The following is a 19,518-nucleotide window of genomic DNA, read 5'->3' on the forward strand; positions in this document are numbered from 1 at the left end:
ATGTTTGTACCATGTTGTGCTGCTTCCATGTTGTTTTCATGTTGGGTTGCTACTTGGCTGTGTTGCTGCCATGCTGTGTTGTTGTCTTAGGTCTCTCTTTATGTAGTGTTGTGTTGTCTCTCTTGTTGTGATGTGTGTTTGGTCTTATATATATATATATATATATATATATATATTTAATCCCAGCCCCCGTAGCATTGTAAATAAGAATTTGTTCTTAACTGACTTACCTAGTTAAATAAAGGTTAAATAAATAAATAAATATCGTCATTATATACAGATATCTGGTGTAAATGGGAAGGTGCATATCACAGAAGGCGTGAAGGACACCAAAAAGACAACATGAGAACAAACGGACATAAACGCTCATAAAAACGAAAAATACAACAACAAAAAAACGATTCTGCGATAAATGCATTTGGAATATCACGCAAAACCTTAAATTCGATTTAATTCGATATATCGCCCAGCCGTATGGATAGGGTCCAGTCGCGAAAGTGCAGACACGAAACATCCGAACCATTTTGAGAATTGTAAACATTCTTCATGCATGATTGGCAGTGCTCAATTCTCAATGTCAGTGGTGGCTACTAGCTAAACCGAATAATTATAGAGAGACGGTGAAAGAAATACTCATTTAAATCCAAAGATTATTTGTATAATGAAAGTATCAGCATGGATGCAAAGCAAAAGCTAAAAACGTGCTTGCTTATCATAGCGATAATCATTTGGCGCGAGCCAAGTTACGCCCCACGGAATTCACTCTTTCTTTGTCCGACGTTTGACTTTCCATCCACAACACTCAGTTGAAGTTGTTATGATGTTGGCGTGTCAACGATTTGTGAGTGTTGTGAGGAACTCAAGGACACTATCACGACATGTCACTACGTGGTCTCCGGTTGGAGCAGCCTTCAATGCCCAACGGAGGAAAGTTGATTTGTTTCAGAAGAACGTGGTAAGTTAGCTAGTGGTTTGTTTGCGGACCGCCATAATACCAGTAAATAATAAGTTAGCTAGCTGCATAAAATCCCAACCTATGTTAAATGACCTCATTGTCAAAGTCACCCATAATTGTATTCACTCAAATACTTGCTCTTTTCAGTTGGGGTTGTTGTTGCAAAAATCAACCTCGAAAACCCAAGAGTTGGCCACACAGATTATTGACATGGCATTGTACATGCTATATTTGCACAGGGATTATTTGGGGTTCCAGGGTTGAGTACTCCGGCTGGTTTCGAGGTGGCTCAGCAACGAGCGCTCAGGGAAACAGAACAGCTGGTAGAAACAGCCTGCAATAACCCACCAGGCGCCCTGACCGTGGAGACTTTCGACCAACTTTCTGACAGCCTGTGCAAAGTGGCAGATTTGGTAATGGCTCACAGGCACACTCAGAGATCATTGGCATCATTGTTGTTGTCAAGCCAAACTCCTCCCTGTAGAATATGATACACCCATGATGTTGTATTTATTTTCTTGCAGGCAGATTTTGTCAAAGTTGGCCATCCAGACCCTGCCTTTCGGGATGCTGCTGAGAAGGCATGCATAAACATGGGCACAGTAGTAGAAAGGTATGAACCCTCTTCTGTAGTTTATCTAGTAAAGTATTACATGATGTCAAGCAAAACACATTTTTAATACATTCTTTCTTTGATGTTTTCTCTCGTTTGCCCTGATAGGCTGAACACTAATGTCGAACTGTGTAGGAGTCTCAAGAACCTATTAGATAACAAAGAGGTAATGGACTCTTTGGACCCAGACACAAGGCATGTACTATTCTCTTCTTTATTTTCAATTCAATCATTCTTTATCTTCCTGTTTGTACGATGAGTAGCAATGCATCTTGTCTTTTGCCCGACGACTCAAACTGAATTCTTCCGCTGCTCTATGTTTGCTACATATTTCATTGCGGAGATGAACCTAATGTCCGTGGGCGTGGCGTAACGTTAGGCCGGAGCGAGTTTGGGTAGACTTGTTTTACTGATATTTCACAATACATTTTGCAGGAGAGTAGCAGAACTGTTCATGTTTGATTTTGAGATCAGTGGCATTCATCTGGATGAATCAAAGGTTAGTGATGTAATAGGCTAGGAATGTAATTTCTATCACTTACACTTCATAGAAAATATTTTGGGATCAATTATTGTCATGTACACATTCATTATTATCCTACTATACCACATCCTCAGGGAAGTATAACCACAATGTGAGCTTAACCTAAACAGCACCTCTGTTTCACTGTATTAATATTTTCCCAGAGAGGGAAGGCGGTGAGCCTCAATGTCAACCTGCTGGATCTGAACAATGAGTTTCTTAATGGCTCCCACCTGCCCAGTAGGATAGAGAAGAGGGCCCTGCCAGAACACATCCGACACTGCTTCTCCATAGACGGCAACTCCATCCAGATAGGAGGTCTCCATGCAGATTCTCCTGATGAACTGGTGTGTGCGTGTGTGTGTGCAACCCAGAGGTTTATCTCTATACATAATTAGTGGTCTTCCATCTACCATCCCATAGTAGGAAATGGTATTGGGCATGATGGTTTGCTGTGCAGTAGCCTATAGATATTATATGCTTGTCCTTTTCTCTTAGGTGCGGGAGGCTGCTTATAAAATCTTTCTCTTCCCGAATTCAAGTCTGCTGCTTTGTCTGGATGACCTTTTGGCTTGTAGGAATGAGCTAGCCAAATTAGTGGGCTATGAATCTTTTGCACACAGGGCTTTAAATGGAACTATGGCCAAGACTCCAGGTAAGGTACTCTGGCTGTTTACCTCATTTCTTAGTGCTCCGCTGCTTTAATTAAGTATTTAATTGACTTTATGATTCTTCAAACAGAGAAGTGTGTACTATGCTGTGTTGACCAGTGTGTTTAGGATGTTTTTGTTTTGCAGAGACTGTCATGAAATTCCTTGAATTGCTGACAGACAAACTCTCGGACAGGTATGGTAGGAGTCAGTTATCCAGACACTGTACAACACATCAATGTTTTGCCCATCTCAAACATACTGTAAGTGTAGCACATGCTCACACATTAATGTCCCTATTTTTCTATCCAGAACTGCCAAAGATTTTAACCTGATGAGGGATATGAAGATGAAAATGAACTCAAGAAGTATCGTGAGTGATCTTATAGATGCGTTTAAGTAGCTCTCATGGTTCTGACATCTATGTGTAGGAGATCATGACAATCCTTCTACTGTTTGATGTTTCAATGTTTTTTTTATCTCAGGAACTCATGCCATGGGACCACCCCTACTTGAGCAGCGCTGTGCGGGCAGAGAGGTAAGATACCTATACAAAGGTATGCAGTCCTGTAAACCTATGTGTATATTGTTAGTGGAAAGAATATAACTTGTTGACAAGGAATCGTAGGGAATCTCCTAAATAAACTATTGAAAGGTTGATGGGAGTACCTGAGCTTTATTTTCTACTAAAAGGCCTCTGGAGGGGGCTTGTGTATTGCTTAGCGTTATTCAGGAAACGGTCTGTAATAACATAACCTTATGAGTGTCTGTGTATGTTTGTGTGTGCAGGTATAAGATCGATCCCAGCCTGTACAGTCCTTACTTCTCCCTGGGGGCCTGCATGGAGGGCCTCAACATGCTGTTCAGCCAGCTGCTGGGGGTCTCCTTCCAGAATGAACAGCCCATGGCAGGAGAGGTGTGGAGCGAAGACGTCCACAAGCTGGTGAGAGAACACCAGCGCATACACACAGGAGAGAAGCCTTACAGCTGTGGTCAATGTGGGAAGAGCTTTGCTGTAGCTTCCTCCTTGACTAAACACCAGCGAACACACACTGGAGAGCAACCTTAGATAGATACAGTTGAAGTCGGAAGTTTACATACACCTTAGCCAAATACATTTAAACACACTGGAGAGAGACCTTATGTCTGTCTATGTGGGAAGAGCTTTGCTGTAGCTTCCTCCTTGACTAGACACCAGAGAACACACACTGGAGAGCAACCTTAGATAGATACAGTTGAAGTCGGAAGTTTACATACACCTTAGCCAAATAAGGTGTATTTGTCTGTCTGTATAACACTCAACACCAATGTCTGGGGGCCCAGCAGAAAATGTAATAGTTGCTGCTTGGCTTTTTGTAATTTTAAGGCCTTGTTTCTGTGATGTTTAGGTAGTTGGGGGTGGATTTTATTTTAAGCAGTCCTAAATGTCAGTTGGTTCTCTTAACAGGCTGTTGTCCATGAGACAGAGGGTCTTCTGGGATACATCTACTGTGACTTCTTCCGAAGGCCTGACAAACCACACCAGGTAAGACAAGCTGCTGCAGAAATACTGTCTAAAGCCTCTGCTACAGTAAGATACCAATGCTGATCATACCAAGGCCTTCTCTGTGCCCCCAGGATTGCCACTTCACCATCCGAGGGGGGCGTCTGAAGGAGAATGGGGAGTACCAACATCCTGTGGTGGTGCTGATGCTGAGCCTGCCCTCTCCCACACGCAGCACCCCAACACTGCTCACCCCCGGCATGATGGAGAACCTGTTCCACGAGATGGGCCATGCCATGCACTCCATGCTGGGACGCACGCGTTACCAACATGTCACAGGTGACCTGAGTCCAGGCCAGGGCCCACTGCTTTAGGAGGGATTTCCCCTGTCTCTCATTATTGCATTGCATATGTTGCGCATTTGCTTAGCAGACACATTTGCTTAGCAGACACAGTTAGTGAACTACCGTATGATAAATAGGTCTACAATCTTCTTGTATTTGTATGACCTCCTACGATACAGTACTAGCATGACATGTTATCGTGAAACATTTTACGTCATAGTACAGTTGGTAAACAATCTATTTTGTGAGAGACTCATCTTCTCCTGACTGGTCTTTTCCAGGAACCAGATGCTCCACTGATTTTGCTGAAGTCCCCTCCATCCTCATGGAGTTCTTTGCCACAGACTATCGGGTGGTAAATCAGTTTGCACGGCACTATCAGACCGGACAGGTGGGCAACACAAGTTCATACCCGTCGTCTGTAACTTTCCCTCTCACACAGTCATTCTTAAGATTGTAATCTATCTATATGGAGTAGCAGTAGTTCTTTAGCTGTTTGTCTATTGCTGTGTTCCCCAGATACAGTAGTGTCCAAAGCTGTCCTATCAGACTGTCTGTTATAATACTGTAGACTTTGGCAGCCCTTCTTTTGCCCCTTTGGTATGATAATAGTTCCGAGACGCATCACTAGCTCTGCATAAGCTCTGAACCAAATGCTCTCGGCTGTACTTGAACACACGTTGGTTTTGTGTGAAGTCTTTTGTCATGATTCTGAATCAGACTGAAAGTCTGTTGATTAGACAGACCACAAACAGACAAGCTAATAGCAAACTATTTATTTAGCCAAATACTGAAGATGGCAGAGGTTCACCACACAGAAGACTCGATAGATGGGTGTGTTTTGTCTTTCTCCAAAATATTTGTTTCTATTTCAGCCCCTGCCCAAGAGCATGGTCTCCCGCCTTTGTGAATCCAAGAGAATCTGTGGGGCTGCCGACACTCAGCTTCAGGTATAGCCACAGTGGCAGTTTGTGTATCTTTCAGTACTTATGAAATAAAATTATTGGCATGTTTATTTTTTCACAGGTTTTTTATGCTGCTTTGGATCAAGTGTATCATGGCAAGCCACAAAGTCGGTCAACAACAGACATTCTAAAAAAGATGCAAGAGAAATTCTATGGACTACCTTACGTTCCAAATACTGTAAGTGCCTAGATATCTAAGAGTGAGTCTCATAGTACTGAAACTGTGGACGATGTACTGATCTGTGAATGTCAGATCCTTTAGGCATAAATAGTCATTAGACTATTCTCTCTACCGGATATAAACCATCCGGTTTGTACCCCTCTCTTAATGTGTGAGAGAGAATTTATATCCAGAGAGAAACATTAAACAGAATAGAACAACCCAGAGGCTATTTCTTCTCAACTGTAATTACAGTTGTGGGGAGAATGTGGACAGTAATGATTTTCTCCCTGAAATGGCTTACCACCACAGCTAACCAATATCTACTCCGAGAGCCCATTTTCTAGTCCTTTTCCATTCGTTTGTTGCCAAATAGCAGAGCTCAGGTTTTCCCTGGGGTATGATAAGAGTAGTTTCCCAAATGTGAAAAGACCAATTTAGGTCGGAATGAAAAATGATGCTGTACTTACATTTACATCATTTAGCAGACGCTCTTATCCAGAGCGACTTACAAATACTTCTGACTGTAGCCTCCTGTAGCTCAGTTGGTAGACATGGCGCTTGCAACGCCAGGGTTGTGGGTTCGATTCCCACGGGGGGCCATTATGAAAAATGTATGCACTCACTAACTGTAAGTCACTCTGGATAAAAGCGTCTGTGGTGTTTTAATTTCAGGTACATTTTAAGTTTGTGCCTGGGCTTACAAGCCAAGCTGCATTTGTTGACTGCAGTGATCATATGGAGCCACTTTCACCCCGGTCTTTGTTTGGAACATGTTTGGAACTGTGAAACTCAGCTACCCTTTTGATAGGTCCTTATCTGTCATTGACCGTGAGAAGCAAAGGGGAGGGTTCCCACTGGGTTTGGCTTATAACAAGTCACCACACAGACAGTCGAGCTCTTATCATTAAAGCAAGACTGTGTAGGAGTTAGAAACAACTGGCCGGAGAGAGAGAATACACAGAAGCAGCATCATTCCGAAGAGAAGATAGGTACTGCACGTCTCACTTATGTTCTGTGGCCAATTTAGTCGTCTTCTGTAAGGTGGGTGGGACGTGGGAGAGAGGTTTGAAAAAATATTTTCAGATTGACAATGTTGCTTGAATATAAAATGTATTTAATAGTAAAAATGGAAGTGTCTTTCAGGGTTGGGGTTAATTCCACGAATTAAATTCCCTCTCCCTGTCAATGTAATTCAATTTAAATTCCAGGTCAGTCTTTGAATTCAGAGGTAATTCAATTCCTCTCAATTACAATGTTATGTAAATTCAAAGAATTCAAGTCCCAATTCAATATTATCCCCAACAATTCCACAAATTCCAATTAGAATTCAATTCCCTCAGGCTTTCAGGCTGATCATGTCACTGTTCAGACAGCCTAGCTATACTGGAAGTATAGAAATACAAGTTGAAATGATTTAAAACAGATCCTGCAGTCCATTTCTTATACTAAGTACATAAATTCCATTCACTGGGAAATGTTCAAATATTAAATTCCAAAGATGTTTTAATATTTTTTATTCCACTTCAAACAGTCTAATTCAATTCCAATTCCAAAACATGAAGATTGTTGAAATTAGAATTGAAGTCAACGTAAATTCTCTACTTAATGAGTGAATTTAATTGGGATTTCAAATTAAATTGGAATGGACCCCAACCCTGGTGTCTTTAGATAAAGACAGGTAACTGGTACTCTTGTCCCTAGGCCTGGCAGCTGAGATTTAGCCACCTCATTGGCTACGGTGCTAAGTACTACTCCTACCTCATGTCGCGCGCCATAGCCTCCATGGTGTGGAGGCAGTGCTTTCAAAAAGACCCCTTCAACAGGTGAGAGAAACTCATGTTGGAAACGCATGTTGTAAATGCAGATGTTTTATTTTCTCAAACGTCTTATATGTTTGGTCTGCCATGTGAAGTCCCTGCTATTTTACTTTAGGGAAATCTCTACCTGATAAATGGATTCACTCACACTAGTCTGATCATGACGGGTGACAAAAAAGTGACAACACACCCACATCACAGATATCACTGTGACATCAGGGGATTTGTGTTTAGAAATGCAAGATTATTTTGCCTGGGGTGTTTTGTTTTTCTCAGAGCTGTGTTTTATTCTCTGCTCTTTTTGTCTCTGTCATGGGGGCTTGTAGAGTGGCAGACTACAGTTCCCTGTCAGTGGCAGTGAAAGCACAGCTCAACCCACAGAAAAACTAAGCCAGTACAGTATTCAGAGGCAGACATATCCTTATCTGTCTGACATAAACCCCAATCCGATCTCTCTCTACCTCTCTCTTTCTGCCTATTCACCCCCTCCGTTTAATGTCCCACCACAGGGACATGGGAGAGCGCTATCGAAGGGAGATGCTAGCTCATGGAGGTAGTAAGGAGCCCATGCTTATGGTGCAAGGTAAGGAGCTCCCACTCAGTCACTATTTGTTTTGGCCACTACCTTCCTCCCTTAGGGTTCTTGCACACTCTTTTCGCCCTATTAGTTCCTTCCCCAGGTCACCACTCCTGTATGTATACTACAGTGCCTTCAGAAAGTATTCACAACCCTTGACTTTTTCCACATTTTGTTGTGTTACAGCCTGAATTTGAAATTGATTACACACAATATCCCATAATGTCAAAGTTAACAAATCAATAAAAAATGAAAAGCTGAAATGTCTTGAGTCAATAACTATTCAATCCCTTTGTTATGGCAAACATAAGTAAGTTCAGGAGTAAAAATGTGCTTAACAAGTCACATAATAAGTTGCATGGACTCACTCTGTGCAATAATAATACTTAACATGATTTTTGAATGACTACCTCATCTCTGTACCCCACACATACAATTATATGTAAGGTCCCTCAGTCGAACAGTGAATTTCAAACACGAACCACAAAGACCAGGGAGGTTTTCCAATGCCTCGCAAAGAAGGGCACCTATTGGTAGATGGGTAAAAAAACAAAAAACAGACATTGAATATCCCTTTGAGCATGGTGAAGTTATTAATTACACTTTGGATGATGTATCAATACACCCAGTCACTACAAAGATACAGGTGTCCTTCCCAACTCAGTTGCCAGAGAGGAGGGAAACCGCTCAGGGATTTCACCATGAGGCCAATGGTGACTTTAAAACCGTTACAGAGATTAATGGCTGTGATAGGGGGAAAAAAGAGGATGGATCAACAACATTGTAGTTACTCCACAATACTAACCTAATTGACAGAGTGAAAAGAAGGACGCCTGTACAGAATACAAATATTCCAAAACATGCACCTGTTTGCAATAAGGCACTAAGGTAATTCTGCAAAACATTGTGGCAAAGCAGTTACATTTTTGTCCTGAATACAAAGTGTTATGTTTGGGGCAAATCCAATACAACGCATTACTGAGTATCGTTGTCCATATATTCGAGCATAGGGGTGGCTGCATCATGTTATGGGTATGTTTGTAATCGTTAAGGACTGGGGACTTTTTCAGGATAACAAATAAACGGAATGGAGCTAAGCACAGGCAAAATCCTAGAGGAAAACCTGGTTCAGTTTGCTTTCCACCAGACACTGGGAGATAAATTCACCTTTCAGCAGGACAGTAACCTAAAACACAAGGCCAAATCTACACTGGAGTTGATTACCAAGAAGACAGTGAATGTTCCTGAGTGGCCGAGTTACAGTTGTGACTCAAATCTACTTGAAAATCTATGGCAAGACCTCAAACTGGTTGTCTAGAAATGATCAACAACCAATTAGACAGAGCTTAAAGAATGTTTGGCAAATGTTACACAATCCAGGTGTGGAAAGCTCTTAGAGACTTACCCAGAAAGACTCACAGCTATAATCACTGCCAAAGGTGCTTCTACAAAGTATTGACTCGGGTGTGAATACTTTGCAAAGGTTTCTAAAAATATGTTTTCACTTTGTCATTGTGGGGTATTGTGTGTAGATGGGTGAGATAACACAATTCATTTAATCAATTTTGAGTTCAGGCTGTAACACAACAAAATATGGAATATGTCAAGGGGTATGAATACTTTCTGAAGGCACTGTATATTATCAACTTATATCATTTTGGCAATGCCACCAATGCATAGCACTTGAAGTTTGTTTTGCTAGTGCATATGCCTTAGGCGCAGGCTTTGGCTACTTCAAACTCTTAATTATAGTGGTATGTGTGATGATGGCAGTTGCTTTGCTTTGCCCTGGGGTTGGAAATTGGTAAAGACTGCTACTGTGTGTCATGGCCCTCTGATGGCTCCCAGGTTATCCTGAAACCACCATAAATCTCAAGACAGGAAGCTTTATTTGTGTTTTAAAGGAAAGATTCACCCATTCCCCAGGAATCGATGAAACATTGCTCAGAAATGCACAAAAAAACGATATAATGCTCAAAATGGGTGAATATTTCCTTTAATTTGCACACACTTAATTCAAAGCCTTATTTATCTCCAGATAGATTTTTACATCCAATTAGCAAACGTTGAAACTAGATGTTATTCCATCCACTCACAGCCAAAAAGCTAAACCCACTCTCATTAACATTCCTTGGAGTCACTCAGAATTTTGGCACCGGCTCTTGTTTTTCATAGCCACAGTTGTGGTGGGGCTCTATAGTCTCAGTGGAAAGATGGGCTGACGTTCATGATTTGTTGGTAGTTGAAGAAGATCAAAAACATGAACCACTGGCATTAATATATGCCATTTAGCAGACGCTTTTATCCAAAGCGACTTAGTCATGTGTGCATACATTTTTACATATGGGTGGTCCCGGGGATCGAACCCACTACCCTGGCGTTACAAGCGCCATGCTCTACCAATTGAGCTACAGAGGACCACATTACTCTCCCATAGGGCCAAAGTGAGGTATATGGCTTTCATTTTCAGTTGCTGTGGTAACTCGATCAGGCTCTGAGAGTGTTGACATGCATCCCTAGTAATGAACCTCTTAGTAGCTGTCAACATGACATGAGTACAGCCCAAGCTGAATTGTGTTACTATACAGAATAAGCACAGATACTCAGTGGTGTATTACAAGCCAATTTAACATCGACCTGGTGCCATCTAGTTTAATTTCTGTACATATGAATGAACTCAAAAACACAACGAATCCAGGTTAAAGCAATATATATCAATAAAATATCAAGATTTTCTTTCCCCCAGACAAGTTAAACATTTTCGTCATAGAAGTCCTTATAAGTCCTTTGTATCTAAATCTGTCCCCCTCTCTCCTGGCTTGTTCCATGGTTTGTAGGCATGCTTCAGAGCTCCCCTACCATTGAAGAATTAGTGGACGCTCTAGTAGCTGACCTGGACACAGACTCTGTAACCTGCCGTGATGATTCCTCATGAGCAGATTGTACTTTAGTTGTTTTTTTACCTACTGTGAATTACCACTGGAAATTAGGGGCAGTGCCCCTCCCCACTTACCTCGTCCTACACACGGTGATGTTGAATTTTAAAATTGATATTACTCTGCAGTGGCCTGATGAGTATGAGGGAATGAAAATATGAAGTGTGTATAATATTGTATTTGACTTGTGATGCATCCTTGTCCCATTGTGAATTATGAACCCTTATAAAACGCTATATTGTCTTGTCTACTATTTGTTTTGTCATCTGAACAACTAGTGTTCTCTTACTTGGCTATCACTCTCTAAATCTCTAGCTACAGGTTTCAGCTATTGAATGAATGATAGAGGAATTATGATTATGACAAAAATTGTTAACCCCAATACTGATGATGACTGTGTGAACTGTGTTAGGGTTATCATTATAAACCCACTAACAGAGGGGGTGAGTTAGAAACTGCTGAGACAAACATTCCAGGGTGAAGGGGACTGAGAAACTGGTTAAAGGCCTCCTAAAGGTGGGCGGAGCAAAGTGCCTTTGTGTGTCAAGGGGTATAAAAGCTGTATATGTGTTTTTTGGCGGCAGAGCTCTCCATGATTAAACATACAGATCATTCTTGCCGGTTGTGGACCTTTGTTTAATTCATGATTAAACCAGAGCCTTACACCCTCTGGGAATTATTCAGAGCATTAAGTTTGATTAATTAGAGATAAAAATTCTCGTGACAAATGGTCCTTCGAGCGGAGCTCAAAATACGTCTTTATCGTTCTGAGGACACCGAAAACCGTGCACGGGCGGATGATAGCATCCGTATAGAATAGACCTGGCCTTTGACGTTAAGGTTATAAACAGGCCGGTGATGAACCTTATGAACGATAAAGACGTTGACGAGATCTGAAAAAGCATTTAAATCCCAACTGCAAGGATAAGGTCAGTAATTTTTATTCATGGCTTTTGGTGAAATGATTTGAACTTGTGTGAAGGGCAGAGAAGTTACCAAAATCTCATAAGGGTATAAAGGAAGGAATGGGGCCCGAAAATGACTAGGTAATAGGCCTATACCAAAATAAACTAGTTAATATTGAGATTGTACAAGATACAGTCTTTACAATATAAACAGGAAGGGAGATAATTATCATCGTGTGAAATAGATACATTAAACAAGTCAAGAGTCATAAACAACTGGGGATTTGCTCTAACTCTGTCTATTTCATAAAACTAGAGCAGTTACGACCTCTGGGTTACGGATAGTGTTAGCAAAAAATCGTATAAGGTTGTATACGCGTGAGACCTAATGATCCATCGAAATACGTGATCATTGTTTCAAGGAAGGGACTAAAATAGGTCGCGTGAGAAAAAAAATTGTTGTCCCATCCATTTCATGAAATGGGGGTCTTAAAAAACTCTGGGTTACAGGTTGAATAATTTAAATGGTTGATTACAAAAGCAGATCATAACATTTACTCAAAAGTCGCACCTAATAATAAGTCCCAAAGAAAATAATTCTTGATTGAATTATTACTAAATGGGGGGATTTCTTCTTTTTCTACCATGGGAAATAAATATTCTAAAGAGGTCCGAGAATTAACGGGGGATGAAAGATATATGTTAGGAAGGGATCAAAGAAATATGTATTATGGATCAATTTGGGAGAAGAGATATGGATTTATTGGGCATCTCGATGTAGAGAAATTAGAGGCTATGATTAGGCAGATTCATGTAAACTGTGGAACGGATTTGAAGAAACAGCGAGGGGGGGGGGGGCTAGAGACAGCGAGAGTATGGCTTTTGGAGGCTCGAAAGCGAGAGGAAGGACAGAAAAGGAAAAAAATAGTAGGCAGAAAGGTTATATCGAGTAAAATTAGGACTGGTCCCCGCCCCTCCCCCACCATATGACGGCCAAGCCGGAATGTTGGAAGAGGGGGAAGAAGGGGGCAGAGTAGGGAGGCCAGTAAAGAGAAGAAAGAGGGGGAAGTTTTACAGAAAGAACTTACAGAACTCAGGGAGAGTAGAGAGGAAATAGGCAGGCTAAGAGAAGAACTGGATAGAGAGAAAGTTGAGAAGGGCTACAGAATTTAAACACAGAGAGTTGAAGAGATTAGAGAGCTATAATAAAACTGGGAGGCAGAATAGGGGAGGAGATAAGAGGAAGTGCTTTAACTGTAACAAGGAGGTTCATTTTGCCAGAGAGTGTGAGGCCCGTGTAAATACTGTAACTAAACAGGTCATAACCATCGCGACTGCAGAGCTAAAGGAAAGGGCAGTGTCCGGGAAATGACAGTCTATTTTTTGGTTCCACAGGTAAAATGTTTGAAGAAGTGATTTGTGTCGATTAAGAATTGGCTAAAAACACCACGAAGCGATTATTTGAGAGGTACCTATACATTTCTAACGATATACGTATGAACTTTCTCACCCAAACGTAGGCGTACGTCATGGGTGAGAAAGTAGAGAATATTTACATTTACATTTTTTGTCATTTAGCAGACGCTCTTGTCCAGAGCAACTTACAGGAGCATTTGGGGTTAGGTGCCTTGCTCAAGGGCACATCGACAGATTTTTTCGCCTGGTCGGCTCGGGGATTGGAACCGGCGACCTCTCGGTTGCTGGCACAGCGCTCTTAGTCACTAAGCTACCTGCCACCCCATATGAGTTTAAGGTTGTGCCGTTGTTTGATTATGTGATAAGGTTTAATGGGTAATCGGACCATAACTAATGTGGTTATAGAAGTAATGTATAATATAGTAGAGAGCCAATAGAGGGTTCCATTGAACTATTATGGTTTATTGGGCATTTCAATGGCATAAGGTGAAATCTGTATGTATGAGTGAATTCAACGGCTGGTATGGGTGGTATCCGGATACTATTGAGTATTTGGTTTGGTGATGTTGAATGGAAGATTTGCAGCGTGGTTTGGGTTAAATAGAAAGACTCACTTATTCAACAGGAATAGGTGCAGGGAGAGAGAGTTTTTGTGTTGCTGAATGAGGTGAGAGCTAGTGCGGTTTTCATTTGGTGACGTCACTTGCTCTATGAACTGGAAGTAGTTGCTTTGAAAGGATCGCGGATTTTGTGGAGTGACTGGCAATGTATGTAGAGGGTCCCTGGTTCGAACCCAGGTAGAGACAGTGGGTAAAGCTTTCGCATTGGGGCTATGGACCTAGATTACTACGTGGATTGAGAAATGTGAAAAGTTGAATTAGATAGCTTTAGAAGTATTCTAGAAAGGTCTATGAAAATATGTTACAAGTACGAATGACATGATTTCCTAAGAAGGAAGATGATTAGGGCAGGTCCCCGCTCCTCCCCCGTTGTGTAGGAAGGAGCAGGGAGGGGGGGAAGGGGTGAGAGACAGTACATAGTTCAAATGATAGGAATATAATTAAATGTATGCTTATCAACGATAGCAAGTATTTTTTTTATTAATTAGGGCCTAATCAGAGAGAACAGTTAAAGAAATTGAATAGCGAACTGAAATTGCGATAGAGCTATGAAAATTATTTAAGTTGAGGACAAAGGAAAATAATTTATGGTTCTAGTTCCCGGGTAAAAGAGTTGTACTTGCTTGACTGTATCGAGCAGAAGTTTGAATAGTTGAATGAAAAGCATTTCTTTGACAAAGTCTAATGGTTATTACTTTATTGTATAGGTTGGGTAACACCAGTGGTGTATGAAAATAATTGGTGATTTCTAAAACGATAATCTGTTTATGGTACGTTGAACAATGGGATATAGTTGTGACTATTAGGATGATGGATTGAATAAACATTGGTTATAAGTATTAAGTTATTAAACAATAGGTTTATATTTTTAAAAACATCAATGCAACAGGTTGCAATGATTAAATTAATAGAAAGGGGTTATAGGGTTATATTAGAAGGTGTAGTGAACTTAATGAAACGTGGTATTATATAGTGTCTTCCAGGATTGATGGAAGTCTCCTATAGCATTATGTTAAGGGTATGCCTGGAATAAAATATAATGTCTTACTTACACGGAGTATGTGATTGTATTGGCTAATGAATGAAATATGACATTTACAGGGGCGAAAGGAACAATAGCAGGGGAGACAGATTTTCCTATGGCGTTGGTAAAATAATTGATAATGGATCATTTGAGATGAGATCACATGGAGCAGATTTAGGGGTTCAATAATCATTGTGAGATTAGTTATGAGGAATTAGATTGATACAAATGATTATTGATGAGTTAGGACTGGGGATATCTGTATCATGTTTTGTGTGTACTTACCATCTTTAGATTACTGATGGTAATTGAAGGTTAACAAAATGTATAACCAGGAGAAAGAGATTAGCTTATCTCATTGGAATGTTGCCCAGGGCTAGGGGGAGCAGTTGTGAAGTTAGGCAGTATTTAGGTCGTAAAAGTGAGCTACCAAATTAAGTGGGGCCTGGCTATTTTTGATTGTTGTTTTTCAATTGGGTTTTTCAAATAAAAAACAACACACCTAGTATGATGTTTATAAAGGGTTGTTATGTTGAATTTAGGGGGTTTTCAACAGTTCATAGGTGATGGGTCTTAAAGGAGCACACACAGTGAATTTTATGGAGTTTTTCTGTTTTTTTAAAACTGAGTTTAGGGTATACATGATTTCTTATGAGAATAAATGTCATGAGGACTTAATGAACACTTGGGATAAGTAACATTTATGAAATATTTAGAATGATGGTAATGTTTACTATACTATGGGATGGAATAGTTGGTTGAATGATTTAAATGGCCTCTGAACTCTGTTTTGACTTTCTGGTGTTAATTAATCATCCACACTGGTAATTCTAAAGGCATGAGAGGAGGACTTTAAGATAGTTTATTTTATCAAGTTGAGGGTAATTTATAATACTATGAAAAGTGTGAAGAAGATGATAATTTGGTAATAATATGATTTGAACCATAAAATAACGGAAGAGAGAGAGAGCTTTCCCTGAATGAGGGATACCTGTTGCTAGTCAATTGTACTAATCTTGGATTACTTTTACGGGATAGAAGTAAGTTGAGATATTATCAAATGTTGTCATTTAAATTTAATTTTTATTATGTTTTAATAAACAACAACTTGGTATTTGAAACTAAATTAATGCAATGAGCTGCAGTAATCAGAGGAAGGCACAATCTAATGCGAAACAGCTATTACCTAGATCATTGATTTAGTAATAAGATCAGGAAGATAGTAATAATAGGAAGCTGGATAGGAGAATTTAAGATAGGGACTAGCTGTCCAGAAAGAGATGAAGAAGGATGAGTTAAGGAATAAATGCAGAGACGAAATACAGAAAGAGTTTTGAAGTGTTCTTCTATACTTGAAGTACCAAAACCGTTAAACAAAAAACAAATGATGAGCTTTTTGGGAATAATAGACTACTGTAGAGCTTGGGTACTCCATTATGTACTGCATACTGGTAAATTAAGTGATCTTATCTATGGGAAGGCAATGGCAGCCCATGGTAAAATCATTTGGAACTCTGAGGAGGAGGAGGAGCAATTTATGAAGATAAAAAAGTTGCTCACTTCCCAAACAGTCTTAGCTTTTCCTACATATAACAGGGATTTTACCCAAATGGTAGAGAGTAAAGAGGGATATATGACATTGGTCATGATTAAGAAAGATTAACTGGGTTAATCACGAACATAGAGTTTGAATTCTTTGTTGCTAGGCAGAAGACTTAGTTAGGTTATTTCAGTGTGTAAGTGAAGTGGGAATCCATGGCTGTCCTACGGCTGTCCTACGTTATCAGTGAATGAAAGCAGATGGGAGCCTTTTGCTTCTCTCCTCAAACAGAGAGGAAAAAGCTGCCAGGGTTGAGCAGAGTTCAGGCTGAAACCTTTGTCTCTCCTTTGATATCTTCTGGATTGATTACAGCATGAATGGGGTTTGTGTTAGGTTTGAAAGATTTAAGTATGGACCTGTCATGTCCAACCATCAGTCTTCAGGTCAAGCCCGGGAGAGCCGGGGTAGAACAGAGTTTGAACTAAACATGAGTGTTTTTACAAGATAAGGGATTGATTTATTGGATTACTATTGATTCTGAACTGAATGAAAGTCGAATTTAGCCGCCATAAGAGACAAAGGAAGTGGGAGGAGCAATAAAGAAGCAAGGGACAGTCTCAAAAATAAATAAGGGATGGCAATTAAATGATAAATTACCAATATTACCTAAGTGATTGTTAAGGTAGGTGGTAATATTGACACATGAGCAGAAACATGTGTCAAAGGGGGGGATGATAGTAGATGGTAGGATTAAATAATAAATATACGAAGGAGAGGAGAAAATACTTAAAAAAAAAAAAAAAATTTAGATACAGTCTAGAAAGAGAATACTGATGTGAACGGTATGATTAGAGAGGGGTTAAGGAAAACACACAGGAGAGCAGGAAGAAATGGGGTACAAGGTCTACCGATAGTATTAATGACGATCAGGAGAACTCCAGATGAAGAAGGGTTATTGCCATTGGAGAAGGGATTTGGTAGACCATACAGAATGCCCGAGTTAGGAGGACCGGAGAAGGCAGAAATAGAAATGAAGAGCACCCTAGCAGAACACGTGAGAAGGTAGTTTATTAACCACACCGGTATGTCAGAAGTTTTGTGCCCCACAGGTAAACTAAAGGAGAAGGTGACCCACTCTATCTAACCAGGTGACTGGTGAGCATCCAGTCCCTAAAGAAGAAAGACTGGGAGCAGGCCTGTTGGGAAGGGCCCTATCAGGTTATATTGGTCACTGCCTTTGCCATTAGAATAGCAGAAAGAGCAACCTGGGTCCACGTTACCCACTGCAAAAAGGTAAGAACACATACAAGCACCACTGAACACACGCAGAGTTAGAGAGAAGAACTGAACCAATAGGGTCTGGGGATCACCTCTGTTAACGAAGATCTCCTACCCCGACCTATCATCACTGTAGTGTGTTCTCAGGGTGTGAGTATGGGGTAGTACCAAGCAGAAAGACTGAGGACAGGAGAGGGTTGGCGGTTTTTGGGAATAGGGGTGACTTGAGCTGCATCATAGTCTCGGCAATGGTCTTGATATGTCAAGATCCACCACCAATTACGCTATGCCCTTACCATTGTTAAGAAGTAAAAAAGAGAAGAGAAGCGACCCGACATACTGACCATCAAGGACGAGTGGCCTACAAAATGGGAGTCAGAGAAGGGCAGACTGTCAGATTCAAAATAAGGGTTAGGGACGTAGCCAACGGGTGGGGTACATGTCAATAAGCAACTTGGGATTATAAAATCCCATTATATTCGTGTTCGGCCCCCACGGCGGATTGTTCCTAGACTCAAGTGTTTAAACACACTTGGGGACGGGGATATGAGACCGGGCGGGACTGAACATCCAGATGGGGGGTAAAGAGAAACAAAGACATCACCAATTATCAATTGGAGATAGTAGTAATGTGACTGACTTTAAGTTCGGAAGCACAGGAGAGAATTCTAAACCTTACAGCCTCTGTAACCGATGTGTGGTGGGCGTGTGCCAGTAAAGGCAGTATAAGGCAGAGAATACCAAAAGGGTGGCTAGATACGTGCGCCCTGGTTTTACTGATTCAGCTAGTTAGAATTAGTCACCAGGAACCAAGGAAAGGGTTAAACAGACGTAGGAGGAGTTTTAACAAGAAGGAGAATAGCCCTATTTAGATGGATGCGATTGGGGTATCAAGGGGGGTATCGGATGGATACCAAGCTATGAAAGAATTAGGGGAAGGATTTACTACCACGTTCTTTTGGTGGGTGACAATAAACAAAATTGTGGATTGGATTAATTATATCTATTACGACCAACAACGATTTATTGGCCAGAGTAGGGATGCAATAAAAGGGATCTCTGAACAATTATCCGCCATCTCACTCATGACTTAGGAAAAGAGGTTGGCTCTAGATCAGGCAGAAAGGGGCGGTGTCTATAGAATGGTAAGCCATTGTTGCACATTTATCCCTAACAACACCACACCGGATGGGACGGTCACCAGAGCTCTTGCAGAATTAACTGCTCTAAGTGAAGAATGAGCTGAGAACTCAGAAGTTAGTACATCGTGGATAGGGTGGTTTGATTAAATGTTTGGTAAATGGAAAACCATAGCAGCCACCATCTTAAGGGCGGTCAGCGGTTATATGGGTATTCTTGTATTATGTTGTTGTCTTGTTCCCTGTGTCCGAGGGTGAGTAAGGCGTTGGAGAATGCAGTGTCTCAACCGATGGTGAGATATGGAGGGAATCCGGACTCTGACCAGTGGAATGTGAAAAACGATCCTCCAGGCTTGGTGGATGACGAGGACTTTCACCCTGAAAGACCGCAATTGGATGAAATGTTTATTAGTTCTGACGTATGAATATCAGATTGGTCATGCTTGTAAATACAATTATCCTAAGGGTGTAAAAATTTTGTCAAAGGGTGGACTGATAGAGGAATTATGATTATGATTAAAATTGTTAACCCCAATACTGATGATGACTGTGTGAACTGTGTTAGGGTTA

At 40.8% G+C, this 19,518-nt stretch overlaps 1 protein-coding gene across 1 annotated transcript; it reads left to right on the top strand.

Annotated features, from left to right (window-relative positions):
- The first annotated feature begins 313 nt into the window (after positions 1 to 313).
- On the top strand, positions 314 to 11,274 carry LOC121573601 (mitochondrial intermediate peptidase). Its single transcript, XM_041885705.2, has 19 exons — positions 314 to 955; positions 1,195 to 1,368; positions 1,480 to 1,568; positions 1,677 to 1,763; positions 2,004 to 2,067; positions 2,256 to 2,438; positions 2,590 to 2,746; positions 2,889 to 2,937; positions 3,054 to 3,114; positions 3,227 to 3,279; positions 3,531 to 3,684; positions 4,189 to 4,266; positions 4,359 to 4,563; positions 4,850 to 4,959; positions 5,444 to 5,518; positions 5,595 to 5,711; positions 7,398 to 7,519; positions 8,023 to 8,096; positions 10,928 to 11,274. The coding sequence occupies exons 1-19, from the start codon at positions 818 to 820 to the stop codon at positions 11,023 to 11,025; spliced, it is 2,088 nt and encodes a 695-aa protein (XP_041741639.1). The 5' UTR covers positions 314 to 817; the 3' UTR covers positions 11,026 to 11,274.
- Positions 11,275 to 19,518: the final 8,244 nt, after the last annotated feature.

Source organism: Coregonus clupeaformis, chromosome 9, assembly GCF_020615455.1.
Source record: "Coregonus clupeaformis isolate EN_2021a chromosome 9, ASM2061545v1, whole genome shotgun sequence".
Taxonomy (NCBI): Eukaryota; Metazoa; Chordata; class Actinopteri; order Salmoniformes; family Salmonidae; genus Coregonus; species Coregonus clupeaformis.